This window comes from Pelobates fuscus, chromosome 1, assembly GCF_036172605.1.
Source record: "Pelobates fuscus isolate aPelFus1 chromosome 1, aPelFus1.pri, whole genome shotgun sequence".
NCBI lineage: Eukaryota > Metazoa > Chordata > Amphibia > Anura > Pelobatidae > Pelobates > Pelobates fuscus.
In genome coordinates this window covers 210,338,489-210,364,308 of record NC_086317.1, presented here as the reverse complement: position 1 = coordinate 210,364,308, position 25,820 = coordinate 210,338,489, and the positions used below count along the sequence as shown (strand labels likewise).

At 45.5% G+C, this 25,820-nt stretch overlaps 2 protein-coding genes across 2 annotated transcripts in view; both read right to left on the bottom strand.

Annotated features, from left to right (window-relative positions):
- EPB41 (erythrocyte membrane protein band 4.1) overlaps positions 1 to 25,820 on the bottom strand; it is a 403,184-nt gene that overhangs the window by 33,649 nt on the left and 343,715 nt on the right. The window lies entirely within an intron of this gene.
- LOC134610960 (putative transmembrane protein 244) overlaps positions 1 to 25,820 on the bottom strand; it is a 43,066-nt gene that overhangs the window by 11,371 nt on the left and 5,875 nt on the right. Inside the window, exons 3-4 of the mRNA XM_063454376.1 lie at positions 16,302 to 16,375; positions 1,833 to 1,958 (exon numbers count right to left, since the gene is read on the bottom strand). Coding sequence (XP_063310446.1) covers positions 1,833 to 1,958; positions 16,302 to 16,375 — 200 coding nt within the window. The remainder of the gene's footprint in view (positions 1 to 1,832; positions 1,959 to 16,301; positions 16,376 to 25,820) is intronic.

The window sequence follows — 25,820 nt, the reverse complement described above, 5'->3', positions numbered from 1 at the left end:
TAGAAAGGGGGTAATAAATTGACAGGGAGGGTGGGGGGATAAATGGAAAGGGAGGGGGGTAAATGGAAAGGGAGGGGGCAATAAATTGACAGGGAGGGTGGGGGATAATGGAAAGGGAGGGGGTATAAATTGAAAGGGAGTGGGGATAAATGGAAAGGGAGGGGGATAAATGGAAAGGGAGGGGGATAAATGGAAAGGGAGGGGGTAATAATTTGATAGGGGGGGTAATAAATTGACAGGGGGGTAAATTGACAGGGAGGGTGGGGGGGAATAAATTGAAAGGGAGGGTGGGGGGAATAAATTGACAGGGAGGGTGGGGGGAATAAATTGACAGGGAGGGTGGGGGGAATAAATTGACAGGGAGGGTGGGGGGAATAAATTGAAAGGGAGGGGGGGATAAATTGAAAGGGAGGGGAAAGAAATTGACAGGGTGGGGGGGAAGAAATTGACAGGGAGGGGAATTGACGGGGTTGGGAGGGGGAATGAGAGTGGGGAGGGGAGAAGAGTGACAACGGGGGAGATGAGAGTGACAAGGGAGGGGGGAGAAGAGTGGGACAAGCAGAGGAGAAGAGAGTGACAAGGGAGGGAGAGGGGGAGAAGAGAGTGACAAGGGAGGGAGAGGGGGAGAAGAGAGTGACAAGGGAGGGGGGAGAGATTGACATCCATCACACACACACAATGCACCCCTTACACACAAAGACAATGCACCCCTTGCACACAGAAAAACACACAATGCATTACACACACAGACACACACACACAAGCAATGCAACCCTTACACACAATGCATTCCTTACACACACTCAATGCACCCCTTACACACACTCAATGCACCCCTTACAGACGCACACACTGCATCCCGTACATACACAGAAACACACCTTGCAGCCCTTACACATACAAACACAGATTCACACAATGCATTCCTTACACACATATCAGGACATCCCCTACTCCACCTCCTGTGAACAAACTCATTGGTGGAACATGAAGGTGGACCCTGGGACCCAGACCTTGAGCTGTGTAAAGGGCGTTTAAAAAATGGAGCTGCTTCCCGTTCTCCCAGAACATTGATTTTTGTGACCACAGTTACAAACAGCCTCCAGAGAGCCTGTTCTACACCAGACCAGTGGAGCCAGACTGCAGCTAGAGCCCATCATCATCCTCATCTGGTTGTAAGTAGGCAATCTAGTATATTATTCGTGGCACTAATCTCTAATTTACCTCACATTAAAGAAACACTATAGTCCCCTGAACCACTTCAGCTTAATGTAGTGGTTCTGGTGTCTATAGCCTGTCCCTGCAGGCCTTTTAATGTAAGCACGGCGGCACTGCAGCACTTGCGTTAGTTAACATGGCAGATCATATGGGGGGGGGGCAAACTTTACTTTTGCCTAGGGCGGCAAAAATCCTTGCACTGGCCCTGGTTGCAGTGGTTATCAAAAGTGGTGCAAGGAAGGACAACCGGTGAACCGGCGTTAGGGTTATGGTCGCCCATAGCCCGTCAGATCCAATCATACAGAAGAGCTACTGTAGATTACTAAAAAACCTAATCGTGGCCATGAAAGGTGTTAGAATACACAGTGCATCACAGTTTGCTGTGCATAGGGCTGCAGAGCTTACTTCGACACTTACCATATACCTAGAGATTTTTGCAGTCCACATACACCACTGCATGGCAATGGTGGCCCAGTCTCCAAAGGAGGGGATCATGCTCTGCTTCAGTGTGTCACAGTACATGTTGCATTCATGGTTCCCTCAATGAACTGTAGCTCCCCAGTGCCAGCAGCATTCATTCAGGTCATTCAGAGTCTATTTTTGCGATGTCTTACCTATGCAGCATATACATATATGAAGGACATGGACAGTGAAAGCATAATCCCAAACCCAAGAACCTCCAATGGGGACGAACAGGAGACCACTCAGAAAGCAAGTAATCTCTAGAGAGATTAGGTGAACTGTTGGAGAGAAGGAAAAATGAATAAAGTAAGGCAAGATGTCTTAACTTTAAATCTATAATGATATTCTAGTAAACACCAAATGCGCCTCCAAACTTAATAATTAAATATTAATACCTTGATTTAATATTTTTGGATAAACTTTTCAAATTATTTAATTATCATTCAATTTAATGTTTTTTTGTTTTTTTTTAAATTCTTTATTTTTCGTGTTGCACATAGTTAACACAAACTCTTGCACTGCCCCAATAGCAAACACAAGATTGTCAAAATACATTTATGAACAAATATAGGGCATAGTAGGTTACTGCACACATTTTTTTTTTTTTAGCTATTTCACATGGTATTCAAACATGTCTAGGATATATAACAAAGCTTAAGACGTGGTTGATGTAGGTTACATAGACATGAGTGGGAATGTGAGTGTAATGCTTAAAACATGCTGATGCGTCTTGCATGTATGCAATAAGCAGTTAATAAGCAAGTAGGTTGTTCGGCTAGCAGGTATGTCATTGAGAGATTATTTAGTAACAGGCTATCCGATCTGCTACCTAGTAGGTGCTGTAATTGCTACTTATCACGTCACAAAGATAAACAAAAAACATAAGAAAAGCATAGATGTAAACAATGATAAAAACATGCTGATAACTGAGAGTATTACCACCCAGAGAAGGTCCACTGGCTACAAGCTATGCATGCTTATTAGTGGGCTTCGTGTTTCATAAGGAGAAAGGGGGGGAACAGCGCAGAACTAGAGAGATTACTGGGCTCTTAGTCCTGTGATCATCCGATGCCTTTCGCCAGCAGGTCACGCTGTGGCCGGCTGTCATGGTCTTCAGGACCGGTACAGGCTGTGTGTTCCGTCGCTGTCCCCCAACTCCCACCGTTACAGGCCCTCCTCACCACGGTCAGACTGTGTCTTTGACGTTCCGTAGGGCGCTGGAGTACCTGGGTGCTTGAGCTGGTTGCGGGTAGGTTAGGTCGGCAAGTTTTTCTTCTGGCAGGGATTCTCCATGTGTGAGCTCTACGAGCTGGCTTTACCCCTGGTGCAGGTGGTGTAGGATGCTTGCGTCTTTTTGCTCTCAGCCCAGGAGAGGAGCCGGCTGTCTGCATAGAGCATGGGGGCCTCTGTGGCACCGGATGCTGTGAGTGTGTGTTGCTGCTGGCGGGACTCTATTCGGGTCCAGAATGCCGTGCAGAGGGCATCAAATGTCGCTTGAAACTTTGTTTCCCCGTGGAGCATGTGCTCGGTCGGTGTGGCGGCCATTTTAGCTTTGTCCCTCTCTTCTTGTCTGTACAGTAAGTTTAGGTCGTTATGCCTTGTGTTCGTGGTTGCAGTCTCTGGTGGGGACCGGGATATCCCCCACCGGTCCAAAGGGGTGGGGGAGACCAGTTTGCCTACTCTGCTTAGCCAACCAGGGTATCAGGAGAGCGGCCGCCTCTCCCAGGCACGATCCAACTGCAGGCCGCGGGGTCAGAAGTTGGGCGTTCAGGTGAATAGCTGCACAATTTTGGCATTGGCGAGTTCACCCGGGTGCCCCCGTTCATGCGGTCGCATTTGTATTATCTGGTCTGCAGATTTGCGGGTGTGAGATGCTTGCAATCAGTGCCTGGAGCAGGAGCTCACAAGACATGCGTCCGCTCTGCTGGGATGTCAGGCCCCGCCCCCCAATTTAATGATTTTTGATAAAACTTTCAAATCCTTTTTTCAAAATCCTAACCCCTTAAAGGACCACTATAGTGTCAGGAAAACATACTCGTTTTCCTGGCACTATAGTGCCCTGAGGGTGCCCCCACCCTCAGGGACCCCCTCCCGCCCGGCTCTGGAGAGAGGAAGGGGTTAAACTTACCTCTTTTTCCAGCGCCGGGCGGGGAGCTTTCCTCCTCCTCTCCTTCTTCCTTGCGACGTCATTGGCTGAATGCGCATGCGCGTCAGGAGCCGCGCGCGCATTCAGCCGGTCGCATAGGAAAGCATTTATAATGCTTTCCTATGGACGCTTGCGTGCTCTCACTGTGATTTTCACAGTGAGAATAACGCAAGCGCCTCTAGCGGCTGTCAATGAGACAGCCACTAGAGGTTTTGGAGGCTGGATTAACCCTCAGTATAAACATAGCAGTTTCTCTGAAACTGCTATGTTTATAAAAAAACAGGGGTTAATCCTAGAGGGATCTGGCACCCAGACCACTTCATTAAAGGACCACTCTAGTGCCAGGAAAACATACTCGTTTTCCTGGCACTAGAGTGCCCTGAGGGTGCCCCCACCCTCAGGGACCCCCTCCCGCCCGGCTCTGGAAAGGGGAAAGGGGTTAAATCTTACCTTTTTCCAGCGCTGGGCGGAGAGATCTCCTCCTGCTCTCCTCCTCCGATCCGCCTCTTCTCCTCCCCGTCGGCTGAATGCGCACGCGCGGAAAGAGCTGCGCGCGCATTCAGCCAGTCACATAGGAAAGCATTCATAATGCTTTCCTATGGACGCTGGCGTGCTCTCACTGTGAAAATCACAGTGAGAAGCACGCAAGCGCCTCTAGCGGCTGTCAATGAGACAGCCACTAGAGGACATAGGGGGAAGGCTTAACCCATTCATAAACATAGCAGTTTCTCTGAAACTGCTATGTTTATGAAAAAATGGGTTAACCCTATAAGGACCTGGTACCCAGACCACCTCATTAAGCTGAAGTGGTCTGGGTGCCTAGAGTGGTCCTTTAAGCTGAAGTGGTCTGGGTGCCTAGAGTGGTCCTTTAAGCTGAAGTGGTCTGGGTGCCTAGAGTGGTCCTTTAACCCCTTAAGGACCAAACTTCTGGAATAAAAGGGAATCATGACATGTCCCACATGTCATGTGTCCTTAAGGGGTTAAGGACCGGACTGTTTTGTCCATGTTTTACATTAAGGACCAGGGCTGTTTTAACACTTTTGTGGTGTTTGTGTTTAGCTGTAATTTTCCTCTCTCTCGTTTACGGTTCCCATACAAATTATATATTGTTTTTATCAGGACAAGAACGGCTTTCTTTACATACCATTATTTGTATCATGTCATATATTTTACTTTACAAAAAAATAATAAAATATGGTGAAATGTTTTTAAAAAAATACATGTTTTTGGACTTTTACGTGAAAAATATTTTACTTATCTACAAAAGCTAATGAAAAAAACTTCTAAATCGATTGAAATTTCTGCCCTGAGTTAAAAAACACTCAGTATTTACCTGCTTTTTTTGCGAGTTATAGGGCTATAAGAACAAGTAGGAAATTGCTGTTTCAAAATATATATTTTTAAAATTTATCAATAGTGACATTGTAACACTGTTATCTGTCATAAATCTCTGAATCACACCTCACATGCACATACAGTGGGACCTCGGTTTACAAACGCCTCGGTTAACATAATTTTCGGTATACAAATATAAATGTTGGAGCCTGTGGATAGCACGTGGCGTCGAGTGTGAAGGTGATGGAGCGGCTTTTGCATTGAGTTTTGGAGCCATTCTGGAAATTGTTTGCAGTTGTTTTTGGACTTTTTGGTGCATTTCTCAAGCTGTGCAAAGGTAGGGAGCTGAGCTTTGTCGTTTGCATGCCTTTTATTGTGTGTTCTGCATTGTGGGTTGGTTTCCATGCCAGCTCATTTTTACTTTTTTCTGACCTCCAGAACGGATTAAATGGTTTTCAGTGCATTCCTATGGGACACTGTGTTTCGGTTTACAAATTTTTCGCAATAAGAAACGTCCGGAGAACGCATTAAATTCGTAAACCGAGGTCCCACTATTGTAAGTAGACAACCCATGGTATTCAATGAGGGGTACAGTCCAGTCCTTTTTAGTAGCCACTTAGTCACAAACACTGGCCAAAGTTAGCATTTATATTTGTTTGTGTGTTAAAAATGCAAAAAAACTATTATGAACGCTAACTTTGACCAGTGTTTTTTGACTAAGTGGTTACTAAAAAAGACTGAAAATATCTAATTTGCAACACCTTGAGTTGTAATCTTTTGCAAATGGTATGCCATCATGGGGGTAATTCTCATTCCTGGGCTACCATACGCTCTCAAAGGCAACATAACAACCTGGCAAATTGCAATGTAAAAAAAAAAAAAAAGGAAAATCAAGCCTTATATTTGACCGTGTAACTTTCAAAAAACACTATAAAACATGTACATGGAGGTACTGTTATACTCTGGAAACTTCGCTGAACACAAATATTAGTGTTTCAAGACAGTAAAATGTATCACAACAATGATATCATCAGTGAAAGTGCCGTTTGTGTGTGAAAAATGCAAAAAAATTCACTTTCACTGACAATATCATCACTGTGATATGTTTTACTGTTTTGAAACACTAATATTTGTGTTCAGCAAAGTCTCCCGAGTAAAACAGTCCCGTCCCCCCCATGTATAGGTTTTAGGGTGTCATAGAAAGTTTATTTGAAATCTATGTGTATATTTATGAAATTATTTATGTAATTTTGTATATGGATATATATATATATATATATTTCGTATTATTTTGATATACATAGATATACTAAGTATATACTAAGACCACACTAAGACTCTATCCTGCACACCTTCATTTATTTTTAACTTAACCACCCTGTACATTTATTTTATTTTTATTTAATATATCCTGTGTACATTGTATATTTTCTAGTATTTATATCTTGTCTGTTATGCTAAAGTGTAGTTTTGCTAGCCCTGTATGTAATTGTTTTATTCACCTATATGCATTCCTCTATTTTTCCCCTCTGATTTGTGACTGACCTCTGACCCCTCCCTTTTCTTATTGAAATGTTTGTTTTTATTTGAATATCCATCTCTTCATCTCTGTACCTAGATACATTTCTCCCTCCCTTACAATTATTGCAAGCTCTCTGACCCTCACATCTATTTATTCAACAGCCTGATTCCCCAACTTTGCAAGCCCATTCCTTCAGTGAGCAAGCCTGATGCCCACCCTCCCCACACCATCCCACCCCATGCTCATTATTACATTTATAGATTGTCTGTCACACCTACATTTTAGTTAGGTTAAAAAAAAACTGCCTCTTATTAGTACACTCCTGCCCTTTTTAACCCGTAAAACACATTTTTCCTACCTTCACCTGCTCTTGATATTCCAATTATCTCCAATTTTCATTTGTCACAGTTTAGCAATGATCTGTTTTCTCCTCCTATTTCCTCAGTCTCCCTCAGTATAAAAATCTCTCCTTACACCCACTTCACTGATCCACCCATCCACATTTACATATGCCCTTCTCTGCTACACTCCCCCCTTCTCTCATCTCATGCCTTACACTCATTTTTCTACTCTCTCACTCCAACCAACAATCGATCTCATCCTAGACCCCATGCATACAAAACCCATTCACACCTCCTGTCACTTTCTCTCCTCCTACTTCTAGCAGCTGGTGATGTCTCTCCCAATTCAGGGCCCTTCACCTTCTCTACACACACTAAGACAACCAGAAACCCCACAAACAATACCCTGCCCTTTACCCTCACTTACCAAAATTCATTCTGCACTCTGGAATGCCCACTCCATCTGCAGTAATTTAAAATCAACACCCATACACGACTTTTTCATCTCAAACTCACTCACACTGCTTGCACTTACAAAGACCTGCCTGTCCCCCTCTGATAGCACCACTCCTGCCTCTTTATGTTTTGGTGGGCTACAGTTCTCTCACACTCCCAGACTCAACTGTAAAGGAGGCGGCGTAGGCATCCTTTTCTCCCCTCAATGTACCTTTCAACCAATCATAACTCCCCCTGCCCTATCCTTTTCTTCTTTTGAAGTTCACACTGTCCGCCTATTTAAACCCACTCCTTTAAGAATTGCTATCATCTACCACTCCCCCCCCCCCCCCCCCCCCAGTTATCCTAGACTATTCATTGAGCACTTTTCTTCCTGGCTTCCCCACTTCCTCTCATCTAGCACTCCTTCCCTTATACTTGGGGATTTCAATATCCCAATCAATAACCCCAATTGCACTGATGCCTCTCGTCTGCTCTCTGTAACCTCCTCCTTTGGCCTTACGCAATGGTCCAATTTAGCAACCCATACAGCAGGAAACACTCTTGATCTTGCCTTCACCAACCTCTCTACTGCCTCTAATCTCGCCAATATTCATTTTCCTCTATCTGACCACCATCTTCTGACTTTTGACATTGGCATACCTAAGACCTAATTGACACCACCGTCTGAACATCACTCTCACAGAAACCTCCAATGTCTTGACCTAGAACATTTCTCCACTAATCTCCAAACTCTCCTTTTACCTATCTCAAACCTCACCTGTCCTAGTTCTGCAACCTCCTTCTACAATTCCACCCTCTCCTCTCAACTAGACATCATGGCACCTTGTACATTTAAACGCCGCAGGCCCCCCCAACAACAACCCTGGCACACAAAGCTCACTCGATACCTCCAAAAATGCTCCAGAACTGCTGAATGCTGTTGGAGAAAGTCTCACTGTGCATCTGACTTTCTCCACTATAAATTTATGCTGAGCTCATACTGCTTGGCTCTTTCCTCTGCAAAAGTTAATTACTTCAACACCCTCATAACCACACTCTCCCACGAATCCAAACGACTATTTCACACATTTAACTCTCTTCTTCGCGCTGCTGTTCCTCCTCCACCTACTAACTTGACCGCCTCAGACTTTGCAACTCACTTCACTGACAAGATCTCTACAATCAGAGAAGAGATTTCTCATCTTTCTTCTTCCCCTTACAATATTTCCCCTAACTTCACTCCCTCTGCTGTTCTATGTTCATTCGCACCCACTACATTGGAAGAGGTTTCTGCTCTGCTCCAGTCCTCCCGCCCCACCACCTGCTCCCTAGATCCAATTCCCTCGCATCTCATCCGTACTCTGACTTCGTCTCTTTCTCCACCTCTCACTAAAATTCTCAATCTCTCTCTCTCCTCTGGTATATTTTCATCGCCCTTCAAACATGCAACTGTAACCCCAATTCTAAAGAAGCCCAATCTTGAACCTTACTCCCCATCCAACTATCGTCCTATCTCGCTACTGCCTTTTGCATCCAAGATCCTTGAAAGAATTGTGTATGCGAGATTGACAGACTTCCTCGAGTCCAACTCTCTGCTAGACCCGCTTCAGTCTGGTTTCCGCGCTAAGCACTCTGTGGAAACGGCACTGACCAAAGTATCCAATGATCTACTCGCTGCAAAATCTCGTGGTCACTACTCTATCCTAATTCTCCTTGACCTGTCTGCGGCTTTTAACACTGTTGATCATCAACAGCTTCTTCTCATCCTCCGCAATATCGGTCTACAAGATATTGCTCTCTACTGGTGCTCCTCCTCCTCCTACCTCTCCCAGCGCTCTTTCAGTGTTTCTTTCTCTGGATCTGCTTCTTCTCCCCAACTCCTCTCTGTTGGTGTCCCCCAAGGTTCAGTCCTTGGTCCCCTACTGTTCTCCATCTATACTGCCTCCCTTGGTAAACTCATTAGCTCCTTTGGCTTCCAATATCATTTCTATGCAGATGACACGCACATCTACCTGTCCTCTCCTGATCTCTCCCCATCCCTCTTGATTAGTGTCTCTGACTGCCTCTCTGCTGTTTCTAACTGGATGGCTGCCTACTTCCTTAAACTAAACTTGACCAAAACTTGACCAAAACTGAAATTCTGGTCTATCCTCCCTCAAGTGTTGTTACTCCTGTGTCTGTCTCCCTCCAAGTCAACGGTGCTACCATCAGCTCCACCGCGCAGGCTTGCTGCCTAGGTGTTCTCTTTGACTCCGACCTCTCCTTCAAGCCTCGTGTTCAATCTATCGTCAAATCCTGTCATTTCCATCTCAAAAACATTAACGCCAGATGCGACTAAGGTGTTGGTCCATTCCACTGTCCTTTCTCGCCTTGACTACTGTAATCCGCTTCTCAGTGGTCTTACGTGCTCCCAACTTGCGCCGTTACAGTCCATAATGAATGCGGCGGCGAGGCTCATCTTCCTGTCCTCCCGCACCTCCCATGCCTCACCCTTCTGTCAGTCCCTACATTGGCTTCCTATAAAATATAGAGCTCAATTTAAAATTCAGATTCTTGCTTTCAAATCTCTACATAATGCTGCTCCCACCTATCTATCCTCCCTTATACACAAGTATGTCCCGTCTAGGCCCTTACGATCTGCTGAAGACTTACATCTATCTTCTGTCCGTACTCCCACTTCTGATGCTTGCCTTCAAGATTTCGCGAGGGCTGCACCGTTCCTGTGGAACTCGCTTCCCTCCTCCGTTAGATGCTCACCCAGTCTCCACTCCTTCAAACAAATCGTTAAAAACCCACTTCTTCATAAAAGCGTATCAATTAAACTGTTAATAGCTCCCAACTGATTCCTCTTCTGCAACTGTCACTAGTCTAATACTATCCTTACCTTTTATGTCATTTTACCCCACTCCCTCCCTCCTGCATGTAAGCTCATTGAGCAGGGCCCTCAACCCCACTGTTCCTGTGTGTCCAACTTGTCTGGTTACAACTACATGTCTGTTCGTCCACCCATTGTAAAGAGCTGCGGAATTTGACAGCGCTCTATAAATATCATAATAATAATAATATATAAATATAATTTCATTCTACGTGTATTTAGATATAAATATATATGTATTAATATTAAAATACAGTTAAAATAAAATTACATATATGAGCTGCTGAAACAAATGTCACTCAAGGATCTGCTAATAGAGCAGGGAATACACACCAGCAACTTTCATAGAAGAACTCATGGAGCTAGATCCCGGTTTGCACTCCTTGGTCACAACCCTTCCAGGCGATTGTCCTAAAAGTAATTGCTAATGTGGATGCCATTGCTCAGGCCAAGCGGGTCCATGAGCTGAAGGTGGCTGAGATCCAGCGACAAAGACCCATCATGGGGCTGAGCCAAAACCCCAGAAAAGAGGAAGGTTCCCTTAGGGCTATTTAAGACCTTCTCTAACATGGGAAATTGATGCGTACCTTGATGATTTTAAGCGATACTGCACAAGGTTGAATGGGTTCCCACCTGGATGACAAGCTGTCAGAGAAGGCTGCCCTGATGAAGAACTGATAGTTATAACCAATATGTGGTAAGCCCAGATGCATACAATACAGGGTTCTGAGCGCTCTAAAAAATGGAAAAAGGCTACACACTGGGTTAATTGGTGCTAGACCACCACGGTGGAAGATGTTGTACAACTGATGCTATTGGAGCAATTCTATGCAGCGGTCTTCACAGAGGACCAGAAATGGGTAAGAGACCAACGATCGCTCACACTACCCAAAGCCGCCCTGGTAGCATATGTATAGGTTGATGTCCAAAAGTTGGACCAGAAACAGCAAAACACACCGGTCCTCTCCAAAGCCTGACCCCAACACCAGCGGGAGAGTTGAGGAAAATGGGACGGAAAACCCAAAAACCCAAGAGCGATCGGATCCCGACAAGCCGAGATATCGGTGAACTCCTGAGGGGCGCCCAAAAGGCCGCATGGGACAACATGGAGCTGGAGGGAGATGACTCCTCGTACTCCTCCGAAGCCAACCCGCTCGACATTGGAGAGGAGATACCACTCGATATGAGACCCGCAGCCAAACACCCAGCCCCAGCTGAACCCGTAACAGCTGCCCAGCTGAAAGACATGTTGGCTGAGCTCAGGGTGAATATAGCAGCAGATATGGCGCACTTTAAAACGGCCATTGAAAGCGCCACCTCCCAGATCACTCTCATAGAGGCCACAACTAGCACCCAAGACTCCAGGCTAATGGTGGTGGAAAACCAAATTGCAGAACTGCAAAAACAACAACTGACAACCACAGACAAAGTGGACGCCATGGAGGACCAGAAAAGGCGCTACAATCTTAAAATCCGCGGCATCCCGGACTCGATAGGTCTAACCGACTTACCTCACTATGTCTGCCGACTGCTCAACACGCTGCTGCTGCCCAAACAGGCCAAAGCGGTGAAAATAGACGGCCTATTTCTACTACCAAAACCGCCTACAGCGCCCACGACTGCCTCCGCCGACCTTATCATAAGATTCCAATCGATGTCGGATAAGGCCCTGCTGCTCACAGCCACAAGGGGGAAGACTCCAATACTCTTCGAAGGCTCATCCCTAACGCTGTTCCCTGATCTCACCCGCAACACCATCGCATGGCGAAGGTCGCTGAGACCGCTGCTGAACACCCTTGAAACACGGCAGATCCAGTACCGTTGGGGAATCCCTAAGCAGCTGCTATTCACCCACATGAATGTCGCCTATAGGGCCTGGAGCTACACGGAACTGGAAGCTCACCTACATAGGATCGGCATCACGGAACCGCAGAGAGAGGCCGGCTCAGGACTCGCACAAATTGACCCCTCTGCCATCAAAGAATTCACCCCCAACACGGGGCGACGCCTAGGACACGAGAGACTGACCTGAGGAGCTCTCTACGAGCAACCACCCTCAGCTCACCGGTTGAACGACCGGGCTCCCCACGACACCACCACCGATGACCACTCGAACTCATGACCCATAACACCGGTTTGAACTTTCTCTCTGTTCCCAAAACGCTTAAGTTTATTATTGTCTTGACTTTACGCTTTGCTTTTCTTTTAACTTTTTTTTTCTTCTCTCTGTTACTTTTTAACTGGTTAACTGTTTAATATTGCCCTAGCAACACCTCACATTCTTAGGCCAGCACAGCCGACTAATGTGACAGAGGTACTCCCACTAGCCTTGGGAACACTTAAACATGGACGAGAATTCTCTTCCCTCCCCCCCACCCCCCTCCGGGCCTCGACATCCTAGAGAGTTGCAACCTGAAGACCGGCAACCGACATCGGAGGGGCAACCCCAAACAGGGATACACGAGACCCACAGACGCGACAGCACATAAACACCCTGGGGACAACACTGGATGCATCCACGCATAAACTAAATTTACTTCACACACCACACGTTTATTACCCTTGACCCGACTCACCTGCCTAACATGTACTTTCATACAAGACTAGCCGGCATATGTGACGTCTTCTGGCCGACCCCTCTGATCAGCCACATACTGTACACGACAATAGCGGACAGATGTCACCATATGGGCTAGGAATACCCTATGATTGATGTATTCTATGTATACCTCTTCTTTATAACAAAAAAATAACAGTGCAGCATACATAACCATCTCTGCTTGCCAATTGTCTATTATGGAAATATATATGTTTTATACTGCTGCAATTTGTATACTCCATGCTGCACTGTCAAAAATAAAATAAAATAAAGAATTTAAAACAAAAGTTGGACCATCAACCGCAGCTAGCCCCATCAGTCATTCAAGCACCCCCTCCTCGCATGGCCCAGACAGGCCCAGACTGGACATCGGGCAAAACCGGGCAAATGCCCAGAGGGCCGCGATGGCCATGGGCCAAGGCCGGCAGGAAAGATCAATAGATCTCTCCTGCCAGCCCATGCAGGACAGCACCAGCCCCAAAATGAAGTTCTGTCCCATCATGGACCAGAAGTGAAATCGGGCAGTGAGCTGGTCACCCTCCATGCATGCCGAGCAGCTTCCTTCTCTCCCCCAAGATTATCAGAGTGTTGCCATGGTAACCCGCGGCGACGCTCTGAAAAACCGACGCTCGTGAGAGGGAGAGAGACATGGTCTGTACCCTGCGGGGTACAGAATAAATTACCTGCCGGATGGACCACCACGGATCGGTGTGTGGCGTGGCCCCTCTCACTGGACCACCAGGTATCTGAATGCTCTGTATACCCCCTGCACAGTTAAAAGGGGGAGTAAATGGGATTATTTTATTTTTTTCACTTTATTTTTGTTTAATTATTAAATTAATAATTTAAGGCCATATCCATTATATACACACCCCTCACACACACACACACAAACACACTACACACACTACACACAGTGCACCCCCTGCACTGACACACAAACACACTGCACAAACACACTATATACCCCTATATACACAATACAGCCCCTGCATTAACATACAACACACACTCTATATCCCTATATCCACACTACACCTCCTACACACAGTAAATACACTATACCCCTTAAACATACACTACACTCCCTGCACTCTCATATGTTATACCCATATAAACACACACATTACACCCCATGCATGCAAATACACTCATTTATATCCCCTATAAATACATATTCTGCACCCCCTGTACATACATTACCACACCTATACACATGTGCTCTACAGCTCCTATATGCATACACAAACTAGAGCCCCTAGATACACTCACACACACATAGTACAGCTCCTTACATGCACACACTACATCCCCTAGGCCCACACACTCCGCAGGCCCTATATAAATACACACCCACACATACTTTACAACCCAGAAACACACATTACAGCCCCTAGCCACATGCAGGACGCCAGAAACAAACCTCTTTACACACACAATACAACACAAATAGTCTGCTCTACACATGCAACCTCCAAACATATACAACACCACAGGGAACATCCCCACACAATCACAACACACTTTAACAGCCCTGTTCCTGTTTTGATCTCTGGTATCAAACTCTCCCCTCCCCCCCCCCAAAAAAAAACCATGGCATTTAATTCACCCATGAGCACTGGGTGCTCTGGAGGAGCGTCACATTAACATACTTATTTGGGGAGGGGGAGGGGGTTATAGAGCATATGGACCAGTGTGAAAAAAGTCTGAAAGCTCAATTACTTAGGCCTATGAGCCAAAAGCGTTTTTGTAAAGACAGTATCAGAAGCACTCTGAGCAGTTGATTTTTTTCTAAAAGAAAGAAATGTTTCAAATTGTGTACTTTGAGTTGTTTGGTCTAGCAGCGTTATCCCAAATGCTAGCTTCACTCCCCTGTTACTCTGAGTCGAGACAAGATTCCTCCTCTTCCTTCATCTCATGTGCAGGGGTTAAAAACTGTTGGAGTCCCCAAGGATCCCCTCCACAGAAAGTCATGGAACTGTCTAGTTCCAACATGCTACTGTTGATTCTGTTGGGATGCATTCTCTTACTCTCTCACACCATGGACAGTGGGGTGAAGATTAAAAGCTTCCAGTAGATGGACATCTATTTGCATTCTTTTCCCAATCACAATAAATTAGCTGTGTTTTTTTTTCTTCACTTTAATTAGCCTGTCAATTACTTAACTAGCTATGGGGTTTTTTTTATTATTAGAAAGACAAACATAGTTACATAGTTACCTAGCTGAAAAGAGACTTGCGTCCATCAAGTTCAGACTTTCTCACATATGTTTTTGCTGTTGATCCAAAAGAAGGCAAAAAACCCAGTCTGAAGGGCTTCCAATTTTGCAACAAAGTAGGAAAAAATCCCTTCTTGACCCCAAAATGGCAGTCAGATATTTCCTTGGATCAAGCAACTATTACCCCACTAATTAGAAATTATATCCCTGTATGTTATTGTAACGAACTGAACCTCGTCACTGTTTCTTGGAGGAGCCTGCTGGCCCGTCTCTTACCCTGTGACTATGGCCCCTGCAATAGACCTGGCTAAAATATTTTTAAAGACTCTGTTCATGTGAAGTATGTACTTTTGTACTCCAGACAGAGAGACCGACCGTTAGCACTAATTCTCTGGAACTGTTTTGGGCATGGGACCATGGGCACGGTCGGTCAAAAATAAGACTTCCAGGATATTCCTGAACTCCTGAACTGATCTGGGTGATTTTTGGATATGTTGGTCACCCAGATCAGGGCTATCAGGGGGTGTAGCATTTGTGGGGTTTTATGTATTTTTAGGGTACTTTTGGGGTGTTTTTGTATGTTTTGTATGTTTTTTTCTGTGCTTGGGGATAATTGGATTAGAATTAGTGCAGTTACTGATTCAATTATCTCCCAGGCAGAGGGGAGGGATTGTGTGCTTTGTGTGGGAGTGTCGTGACTTGTAACCTTGCTGTTATTGGTCTGTGAAGTTGCAAATCAGTCCCCCACAAGGTCCCTGTGGGCGTACCCCTTGCATGGGGATTGTAATATAAGGCCAAGTGTGGCTCCCATTAAAAAGAGATTTGTTTACCCCTTCATGAAGTCTTGGCTCATGTTTGGGGGATTGGAGAACTATATTCACTCTGGGGATTGCTATAATCACGCTTTCTGGACTAGGAGAGGTCTACCCACTGGAAGCTGGATCCTGGTCTTGGGTCCAAGGTGGGTGGAGGACGGCGAGACCCCACAAATCCCATTGATGCTGAAATGCACTTTAATTTAATTTAGATACACTATGTCTATCAGTCATGTATAATGTATTAAAATAGAATTAATTACTGATCTCACTGGACTCAAGATCCATCATTTTTAACTAGACATATTTCTCCTCTTCTGATTTAAACTCACCCAGAAAATCTGTATTATTAAATTCTGGCAGTGCTTCATGTTCAAATGGAATCCGCCAGTTAAAGTGTTCTATTCTGCAAACATAACACAATATTAATGACTTGGAAATATTACATTCAGATTCTCAGAAAGAGTGCCCAACTCGTCATTCCTGCATAGTATAATGTTCAATTCAGAGGTGTCACTAGAAACTACGGGGCCTGGTGCAAAAATTGCTCTAAGGCCCCCCCGAACATCAACCCCTCACCCCATATGTCCCTCCCCCCCATGTTCCCACCCACCTACACATACAAACAAACAGATACACACGCAGACACACACACAAACACACACATAGTCATACAGACACACATACATACAAACACACACACAGAGACACAGACACATAGACATGTAAACACACACACACATACACATACAGACATACAAACACACACACATACATACAGACACACACATACACACAGTGACACATACACACACACACACACAGATATACTGATACAGACATTCTCTATCACACATACACACAAACTTAAAAACATTTAGTGACTTACCTGGGGTCCAGTGGCTGCCTTATGCTGATGGGAGTCAGAGATCCCACTCTGACTCCCTCCTCTCCTCCTGCACGGCGCTCTGTTGGCTGGGAGGAAGTGACGGCTTCCTCCCAGCTCTGACATCATCACTGGGAAATCCATTGCCATCGGGTGACCCCAAGAGAATTGGCCATCCAATGGGCTCCTTCAATGTGGCCCCGCGGTTTTTCCACACGGTCAGGACGGCACTAAAATGCTGGTGGGCACCACGGTCCCAGTGGTCAACGGGGCAGCTGGGTCCCCTGGAATGACAGGCCCAGTCGCAGCTGCGACCCTTAGCGACCGTGGTAGTTCAATTATTTACGGGGAATTGCTTTACTAGAACTCATTATTTACTAAAGTGAGAATTGTTGGCAATTCAAAGGGATTTACCCATTTTAGACCAAAATATCCAGACTGGAAGCAGAGCTGACTTTTTTCCAATTCAGCTATTTGGCCTTAAATTTGAAATTCACTTTGAATTTCCAAAAATCCTCACTTTAGTATATAACACTGTTTGTGTATTCTGTGGCCACAATGAAAGGAATTATTCATCAAATGTACTTTCCCACTAGTATCTCCGAATTCTCCCAAACTGGTTGCAAACCAAACAGTTCAACTTGGGGAATTCATTTACAATTGTTTTCTGTGATAGAGGCCCTAGGTATAGGAAGCTAAATAATCAACAAAGTAAAATTTTAATATAAATACAAGCTAAAGGACATTGCTTAAACATAATTATGAAGATGAAGAGGTGTGTCTGGATTTGTTATCTGAGACAGTAATGCACCATCTCCGGATTTGCTGGCATCTACCTTCATGATGAATGGTTTTGTGACATCAGGGCAGAAAAATATTTTTTTCATTTTTTATTTTTGCTGTGCATGAGATAACAAGGAGGCGTGCTATGCCACAATAGTGATATCTGAGTACCTTGGACCTGATGGTATTGACAGGTTTCCCTGACAGAGAAAGCAAAGGGAAGGACAGCGTTTTCTACTCCCGAGGGGTTATGGCAACATAAAGTACTGCCATTCAGGTTGCATAGTGCACCAGCCCCCTTTCCGCATATGAATAGGATACTTTGGCTCCACAGAGAGAATGCAGCTGCCTACCTTGATGATGTGGCGATTCACAGGGTGGACTTGGAAGCATACCTGATGAAGGTCCAGTTAGTTGTGAATAATGTAAGGGCTGCCGATTTGATCGCTAACACCAAGTGTTATCTAGGATTTGAGGAAGCTAACTATTTGGGTTATCCACTTGGGTGGGGGTTCCTTAACCCCTTAAGGACCAAACTTCTGGAATAAAAGGGAATCATGACATGTCACACATGTCATGTGTCCTTAAGGGGTTAAACTACAAGGAAGCAAGGTAGCAGCCATCTACAATAGGCCACTTCCTGTAACTGAGGAGCAAGTCAGGGCTGGTACAGCCCTAGGTGACGTGAATGTTCACGGTTTGTGTTCTAAGGCCGCTCGACCCGATGGGTCTGAGCTGGGGAGGAGGATATGTGATAAAGTGAAGGCAGAAAGGCCATTTAACCCCAGGGGGTAGTAGGCAACACAAACCAAAGTTTAGTTATGGGCCCCTGGGGTGGAGCAGGGTGGGCCAACGCTCCACTCCTCAGTTTAGACACAACTGGGAGAAATAAGGTGCAGGCCAGAGTTTTTTGGAATTGTCTCCAACCCACTGCTCAGCTGCAGTTAATAAGCTGTAGCATTGGGAATAAACCCCTCCCTGCTAGGCAGGTAAAGGGAGATTGCTGGCTTCCTCCCTAGAAGCAGGTAGGAGAGAGGCTGTTCTCTCCAGTGAGAGAGTCAAGGAGACTGAGCACTGGGTGTGCAGCAGGAAAGCAGTTCAGGCTGGCTTGGAGCACTGGGAGTGCAGAAGGAAGCAGTCAAGGCTGGCTTGGAGCACTGGAAGTGCAGAAAGGAAAGCAGTTAAGGCTGGCTTGGAGCACTGGGAGTGTAGAAAGAAAAGCAACAGGCTGACTAAGCACTGGAGTGCAGAGAGCTGACAAAGACACTAGGTTGGTGAAACCAATATTATTTTGTTCTAGTTTAACCCCTGAGAGATAGGGAACCCGATGTTAGTAAGTGCTCAGACGAGCTAGGTTTTTGTTTATAGGGATTTGTGTTATATTTATGTTTTCATTTGCTGCTGTCTCCTGTGTGGACTTACAAATAAAGTGCCTGGATTATATGCAAATAAAAGGACTGTGCCTGTTGTTTACCCTAGAGGACCGTGCTACCTGCAGACAAGGATCACAGCGCACACGCACACACAATGCATCCCTATACATACACAGAAACACACAATGCATCCCTACACACACAGAAACACAACATGCTTCCCTTACACACACACAATGCAACCCTTACACACAAAGACAATGCATCCTTTACACAAATACACAGAAACACACACTGCTTTTCTTACATACACGCAGACACACACCTTGCATCCCTTATGCATACAAACACAGATTCACACAATGCATCCCTTACACACAATACATCCCTTATACACAAATGCACACTGCTTCCACTACAACAAACACACTGCATCACCTACACAAACTAGTATACCTATACACTACATACCATAAACACCATATCCTCTACAATAACACATAACACATCCCCTACACACTCCACTCCCTGTGACCGAACTCATGGGTGGGTGGAACATATAAGTGGACTTATGAGTGGGCCTTATGGGCATACTCACCGTCAGGCCTTGGGGCTCAGACCTTGAGCTGTGTAAGGGGCCCCCAAAAAATGGAGCTGCTTCCAATTCTCCCAGAACATTACATTTTGTGACCACAGTTGCAAACAGCCTCCAGAGATCCTGTTCTACACCAGACCAGTGGAGCCAAACTGCAGTCCATCATCATCCTCATCTGGTTTTAAGTAGGCAATCCAGTATGATATTAGTGACACTAATCTATAATTTACCTCACATTAAGGGGACACTAAAGTCCCCAGAACCACTTCAGCTTAATGAAGTGGTTCTGGTGTCTATAGCCGGTCCCTGCAGGCTTTTTAATGTAAACACACACTGTGTGCAGCATTGGCATTAGTTTATATGGCAGATCATATGGGTGGGGCATTGTGATGTCACATGGGGGCGGCAAATTTTTCTTTTGCCTAGGGCGGCAAAAATACTTGCCCCGGCTCTGATCCTGGGCAGGTGCACCAGTCTACTGGTGACCCACAGGAGGGGAGTGCACTGATTGCACTGCACTCTCCTCCTGCCCAGACCCGTCCTTACCGCAGTGCAAATGCCCTCTGCCCCTAATTTACAGTGGCTCACACTCACAGCAAGCAGTGGCAGGAGCCCTTTGCAGAGACGGGAACAAAGAGGTTCTGCGGCAGCTGGCCGTCCTGCAAGTATTCTATTAACTAGCTGTTCCCCATGCAGCCACAGGTGGTGCTGTGCTGGAAGAATGTGATTACTCTTCACTTCCTCCCAGCCTACAGAGCAGCGCATGGGGGAGAGAGAGGAGGAGGCATGATTTAATCTTACAACAAATCCACTAAGCAAATCTTTATAAATTTGGGGGGATCAGCTCTGTTTCCACAGTTTATTGGTGTTTACTCTGGCTGTATTAATTTTGAGGGATGTCTAAGTAGTAACATCAGTGTTTGTCAGCATGGCCAGCCGTTGGGGTGTGCAAGCTGTGAGGTCACGCAGGGTGCCATGACAACAGAGACGCCCGGCAGCCAACACAGCTCACAAGTTGGGGACACCAGCATATTCAATTTAAAACAATTCGCTGGTGGTCCACTGGGGCGCACCAGCGATAGGTGCAGTCAGATTAAATCCTCTCCCTCGTGGTTCCGCCGCTCAGTTAGTGAGTCACAGCACAGGCTCAGAGATTCTCAGCCTGCGCTCTGACAATATTGAAAGTCAGAGCCGTGAAGGAGCGGGTATTAGCATAACATCAATATCAGTTTTAAAACCAGGAAAAGGTAGGCATGGATGGTGAACTGATTTGGTGGTGCAATGGGCCACTTGACTGCCAGCCCTCCCCTGATTATACCTATGGTGTTTGTTTACCGAACAAACTGTCGAACAGACGGACCACCCGCAAATGGAGTGTGCAGCCTGTTAACCTCCCAGAAGCTGCGGTTAACCGTAGCTTAATTGACGATCGGCTGGGTGATCGTCGTTCGTATAGTCGAACACGTGGCGGTGGCCATTTTATTTAGTCGAACGAGTTCAGCAGTGTGTTGTCATCGAGTTCATGGAACTCAAATCGGACACGCGACGGCACGAACACCGCTGAAAACTTACATTCTCTGGGACTTCGACTCTTCAACGGGAGTCAAACAGTATTCGGCAATTTGAACGGCACTTTAACACTGACTTTGTGCACGAACGGTCCCCGTTCAACTATTCTAAGTGAACTTAGTCATTGGAAATAGACCAGCCTAATTCTCTGGAACGGTTTTGGGCATGAAATCATGAGTGTGGTCGGTCAAAAGAGACTTCCAGGAATTTCCTGAACCCCTGCTCTGATCTGGGTGATTTTTGGATATGTTGGTCACCCAGATCAGGACTATCAGGGGACATTTATGGGGATATGTTGTGTTTTGGGGTACTTTTTCATAGGTTAGCCTAGCTGACATGGGATTACGGGACAACATCATCATATTCAATGGCAGCTCCCTGATAGGCCTTAGGTGTGGGAGTTTTCCAGACAGCTAGAGCATTATTTTCCGAGGTGTCCCTTTTGTCCATAATATAGACATCTCCGGTTTGATTTTTTTTCTGCTTCAGACAGCTTAGCCATGCCTTACTGCATATGTTCAGGAGGAGGTAAAGCAAGGTTTCAGTAGCTGGTGATTTGATAGCAAGACAAGGATATACTCTCCTTTGCCTATCTCTGTGAGAACACCTATCCCTGAGATGCTTATCTATAGTATATGCAATAAGCAATTGTATATGTAAGAGCCTGTTAGTGGCGAAACGCGTGTCGGGACAGTTGTGTATGAGAGTTGCTCAGGATTTTGGGAAGATGCTGCAGCTTAACTTTTGATTATATTTATCAGCTACCTCATTCTTTGATTTTAAATTTATTGTTAGTTTATTTTTATTTTTATTCTTTATTGTCATAGTCTAGTATAGTCAGGGGGAATTTTAGATATATAGGGGTGCACTCGAAGGTACGTTAGCATTAGTCTATTTAGCTATATTAGCAGCCGTAGGGGTGCCCTCAAAGGCACAATAGGTATCTATTGCTTTGCTTTCTTTTCTGTACCCTCTTTGCTAACTTGTATCTAACATAAGATACTTTTGTTTCTCCCTGCCTAATTTCCTCCAAACTTGACATATGTTCGGTAGCTACATTGTTACTATTTTTATGTGGCAATATAGACTCTACTGTACACACAATACATCTTTTTTTTTTACTTTACAATAGATAGGTTCTTTATTTATTTGTATATATTACTTTTTTTTTTTTTTTTTTGTCAATCTTTGTTTTTATTGAGGTATAAGATGGTTCAGTACAGAAAATAAAACAAGGGGTTAATGCATGAAATACATATGGATTGCATAACTGATTGTACAATTGTTGCATATAATCCCAGATAGAACGGCCTCATTTTATAGATGTTACAACAGAAGTACTATGCAAGCTAGACAGGTTATTTGCTTTTTAAAGTTTTGTCATTGACTTAGAATGTGAGGGTACATGTTATGGATCATATGATCCGAATGAGAACTTGTTGGCTTATTTCCACAGCAAGAAGTAGGGGCCTAGTTATAGGCAAATAAGGTTAAAGTAGTATAGGTGGACGTAGCGTATCCGGGGTGGTAAGACATGTTAGGCTAACAGACTCGTGTTAATAGACATATGTGCCCGTTCAGATGCGGTAAGGCGATCTGTCTTGTTAGAAGGCTTATCAATGGGCAGGCTTGATATAGTCGCTTAAGTTACGTTGAATGTCACAACAGTGCATTTCTATACTGGTTAAACCGGTAGATGCGGGTGTAGTCACATTAGTGGGTACAGTCAAGCCTTAAAAGTCTGTATGGAAACAGCCTGTAGCCCAGGCGATTAACGGGGCACAGCACTTGGTGGGGTAATCTTACAGGGGGTTAGCGTTCTGCAGAGGTGTTGGTAGGATTGTTCCCACACAGGCTAGACCAGCGGTTTCAGGCTAGGTTACAGTAGCTGAACTATATAGTATTATATAGGCTATGGTTGTACCTGCGTTTTCAAGATCTTATAGAACATGGCTTGTTAGAGTGATTAAGCAGGGAGAGAACAACAACATGAATTCTCCTATGCGGGACTGTTACATGTTATATAATAAAGAAAGTCGCTTTATCCAAGTAGCTATGTAAAGCCAGTTATTAGGCATGGAACATGTAGGCTATGCCCAGCGCAGAACCCATGTAGTTTAACATGCGTGAAGGTCACAGGAAAGGCTCGGTATTAGGATTAGCGGTACATACTAGATATAACATTATATACACCGGCCTGACTTTGGGTAAAACATTTGTCAGGAAAAGCATACAAACAGATATGAAAATCGGCTCAGCATACTGACATTAAGATTAAAGAAAGGTACATGTCTGAATATCAAAAGCAAGTGTAGTCGCCCTGGGGCTTGTTGTTGAAGCATAATACATGTGTTATATGACAGCGGTAATGTTTCGCATGGCTGGCTATGTAAGTCCAACGGGTTGGACAGTCGAGAGGTTAGCCTGGAGGGCAGGTTGCTTTGCGGGGTCATGCAAAGTGGCGGGGTGACTACTTTTGTGATCTACGCCCTGCATGGGCACGGGTTTTTTCACTATGCCCCCATAGTCGGAGCGAGCGAGGTATAGGCATTTCGCCGGGTGTTATGGGCATATAAGGAGAGCTATGTATGCATGTAATTTTGAGAGCTTATTAGGCGTAGGTTTAGGACTTAGCTATGTACTAAGAAATAATTAACGTCTAGTGTAGTCATCTAGATGGCACCAGTCGGGTGCCTTAAGTGCGATGCGTGGGGCCCCAGCAAGTAGGTGTGCAGGTCGGTAACACAGTGGCTACAGAGTATGGCTACTCCTACAACTATAGCGGCCTTGCATGGTTCTCTTTGTTGACCCTAGTAAGGACTGCAATTTTACAAGGCCTTGATTGCTAACCTGGGCACATGCAGTAATTAAAAGGCGTTGCCCAGAACAGGGCACCTACAGAACACCTTACAAATTATAAAACTTTCGAACATATAGCATAACAAAAAAGAATAAAATATTCACGTGTCCTTTGTGTCGAAGGAAAAATAATGAGTTCAAAAGCTCCAGTGGGCCTCGAGGGCTCTTTTCTGGGTGGCAATAGTATAATCCCCGTGGGATTAGGCAGTCTCATGCAGGACCTTGCCTGGCGGGTTTCCCTGCGCCACTATGTCGTGACTGCTGAGTATGCGTCCGGTGTGGAGTTTCGAGGGATGAATGGTGCAACTCTGTCCGGGTCCCATGTGTGGGTGCAGTTGGGGGAGCTGTTGTTGTCCCCGGTGGTCTCTCCATTCGGAGGCAGCAGGTCGTGAGGTAGTTCCAGGAGTCGAAGGAGGGTCGGGGCCTCGCTGATGTCTTGGATGCTGTGTGTGGTTGATCCTCGTTGGACCGCCAGTGTCCTGGATGCCCGCCATCGGTAATCAATTTTGTGGGTGCGGAGGATAGAGGTAAGTGGCCGTAACGACCTACGCCAGGCCAGGGTGCCATTGGACAGGTCTGGGAAAAGTGTGAGTTCCATATTGTCCAGGCGGAAGGGGGTCTTGCCCCGGAGGGCTGATAAGATCGCTGCCTTGTGACCGCTGTTGCGTAATATCAGGACGACATCTCTCGTCGCATTAGTTGGGGCATTTGCCGGTTTTGGGACCCTGAAGACCCGTTCCGGGGCGATTGTTTGTTGCTGGCCACTAGGTAAGATTGCTTGTATCATGCGCTGCATTAGAGAGGGCAGTTCGGTCACTGCAACGTCCTCCCGGACCCCCCTGATTTTAATATTAGCGGCCCGCCTGGCGTCTTCGAGTGCCGCAAGGCGATGTTCGAATTGCCTGTTTTGCCGTTCCAGGGTATGTACTACGTGTTGCAGTGCGGCAGCCTCTTGGGCCTGAGATTGTGAGGAGCTCTCTAGTTTGGATATGCGGCCTGTCAGGCCTGTCAGGTCTGTGCGGAGCGCTGTAATGTCCTCATGAAAGCTCTGCTTCAGGTCCGCCATTAACGTTTTCATGGCCGCCAAAGTGAGCGGTTCAGTGTCTTTCCTCTTGTCGCCCTGCTGAGCTCTTTGTGATGGGTTAGCAGGCTGCAATAGTCCCCTCTCTTCCTCGTCTGACAAGTCGTCAGAGAAATCTGAGCACCCGCCATGTTGGGCCGCCATGATGGAGTCTGAGGCTCCGCGTGTCTGCCTCCATAGGTCTCCGATTGTAAGTCCCGATGTGGGTTTGTGAGGCATCACTTTTTTCCCCTTTCTCCCCATTAATGTTTAGGATGTGTGTTTGTCGGTTGGGGTGGGGAGGGAAGGAATATTTCCCGTTTTTCCTCGCGTTGGACTTGGAGCCCTCTTAATGTACGTCTGTTCGCTGCTGCAGTCAACCGGAAGTCCCTTACTTTTTTTTATTACCATTTTAATTAATCAATAAATGTTAAGTTTTTTTTAATTCTTTATTTTTCTGTGCAAAAAGAATCATAAAATGAGTCAAGTGCACACATATATTGGTCATCAGCAATGTCAATGTGGTATCTGGAAACTGCATATTTTTGTTATTATGGCGGAACAAGCTGGTTACGATTTTGCATAAAGTAAGGTTAACACATGATAAAGATATATCTGTGAAGCATTGATAAAGTTGCAGACGAAGTTTAATTATGCTAGTGAACAACAGGCTTGGTCTAGATTTCGGTTGTGGCGCTTATTTTTAATGAGGGTATGCGCTGGTAC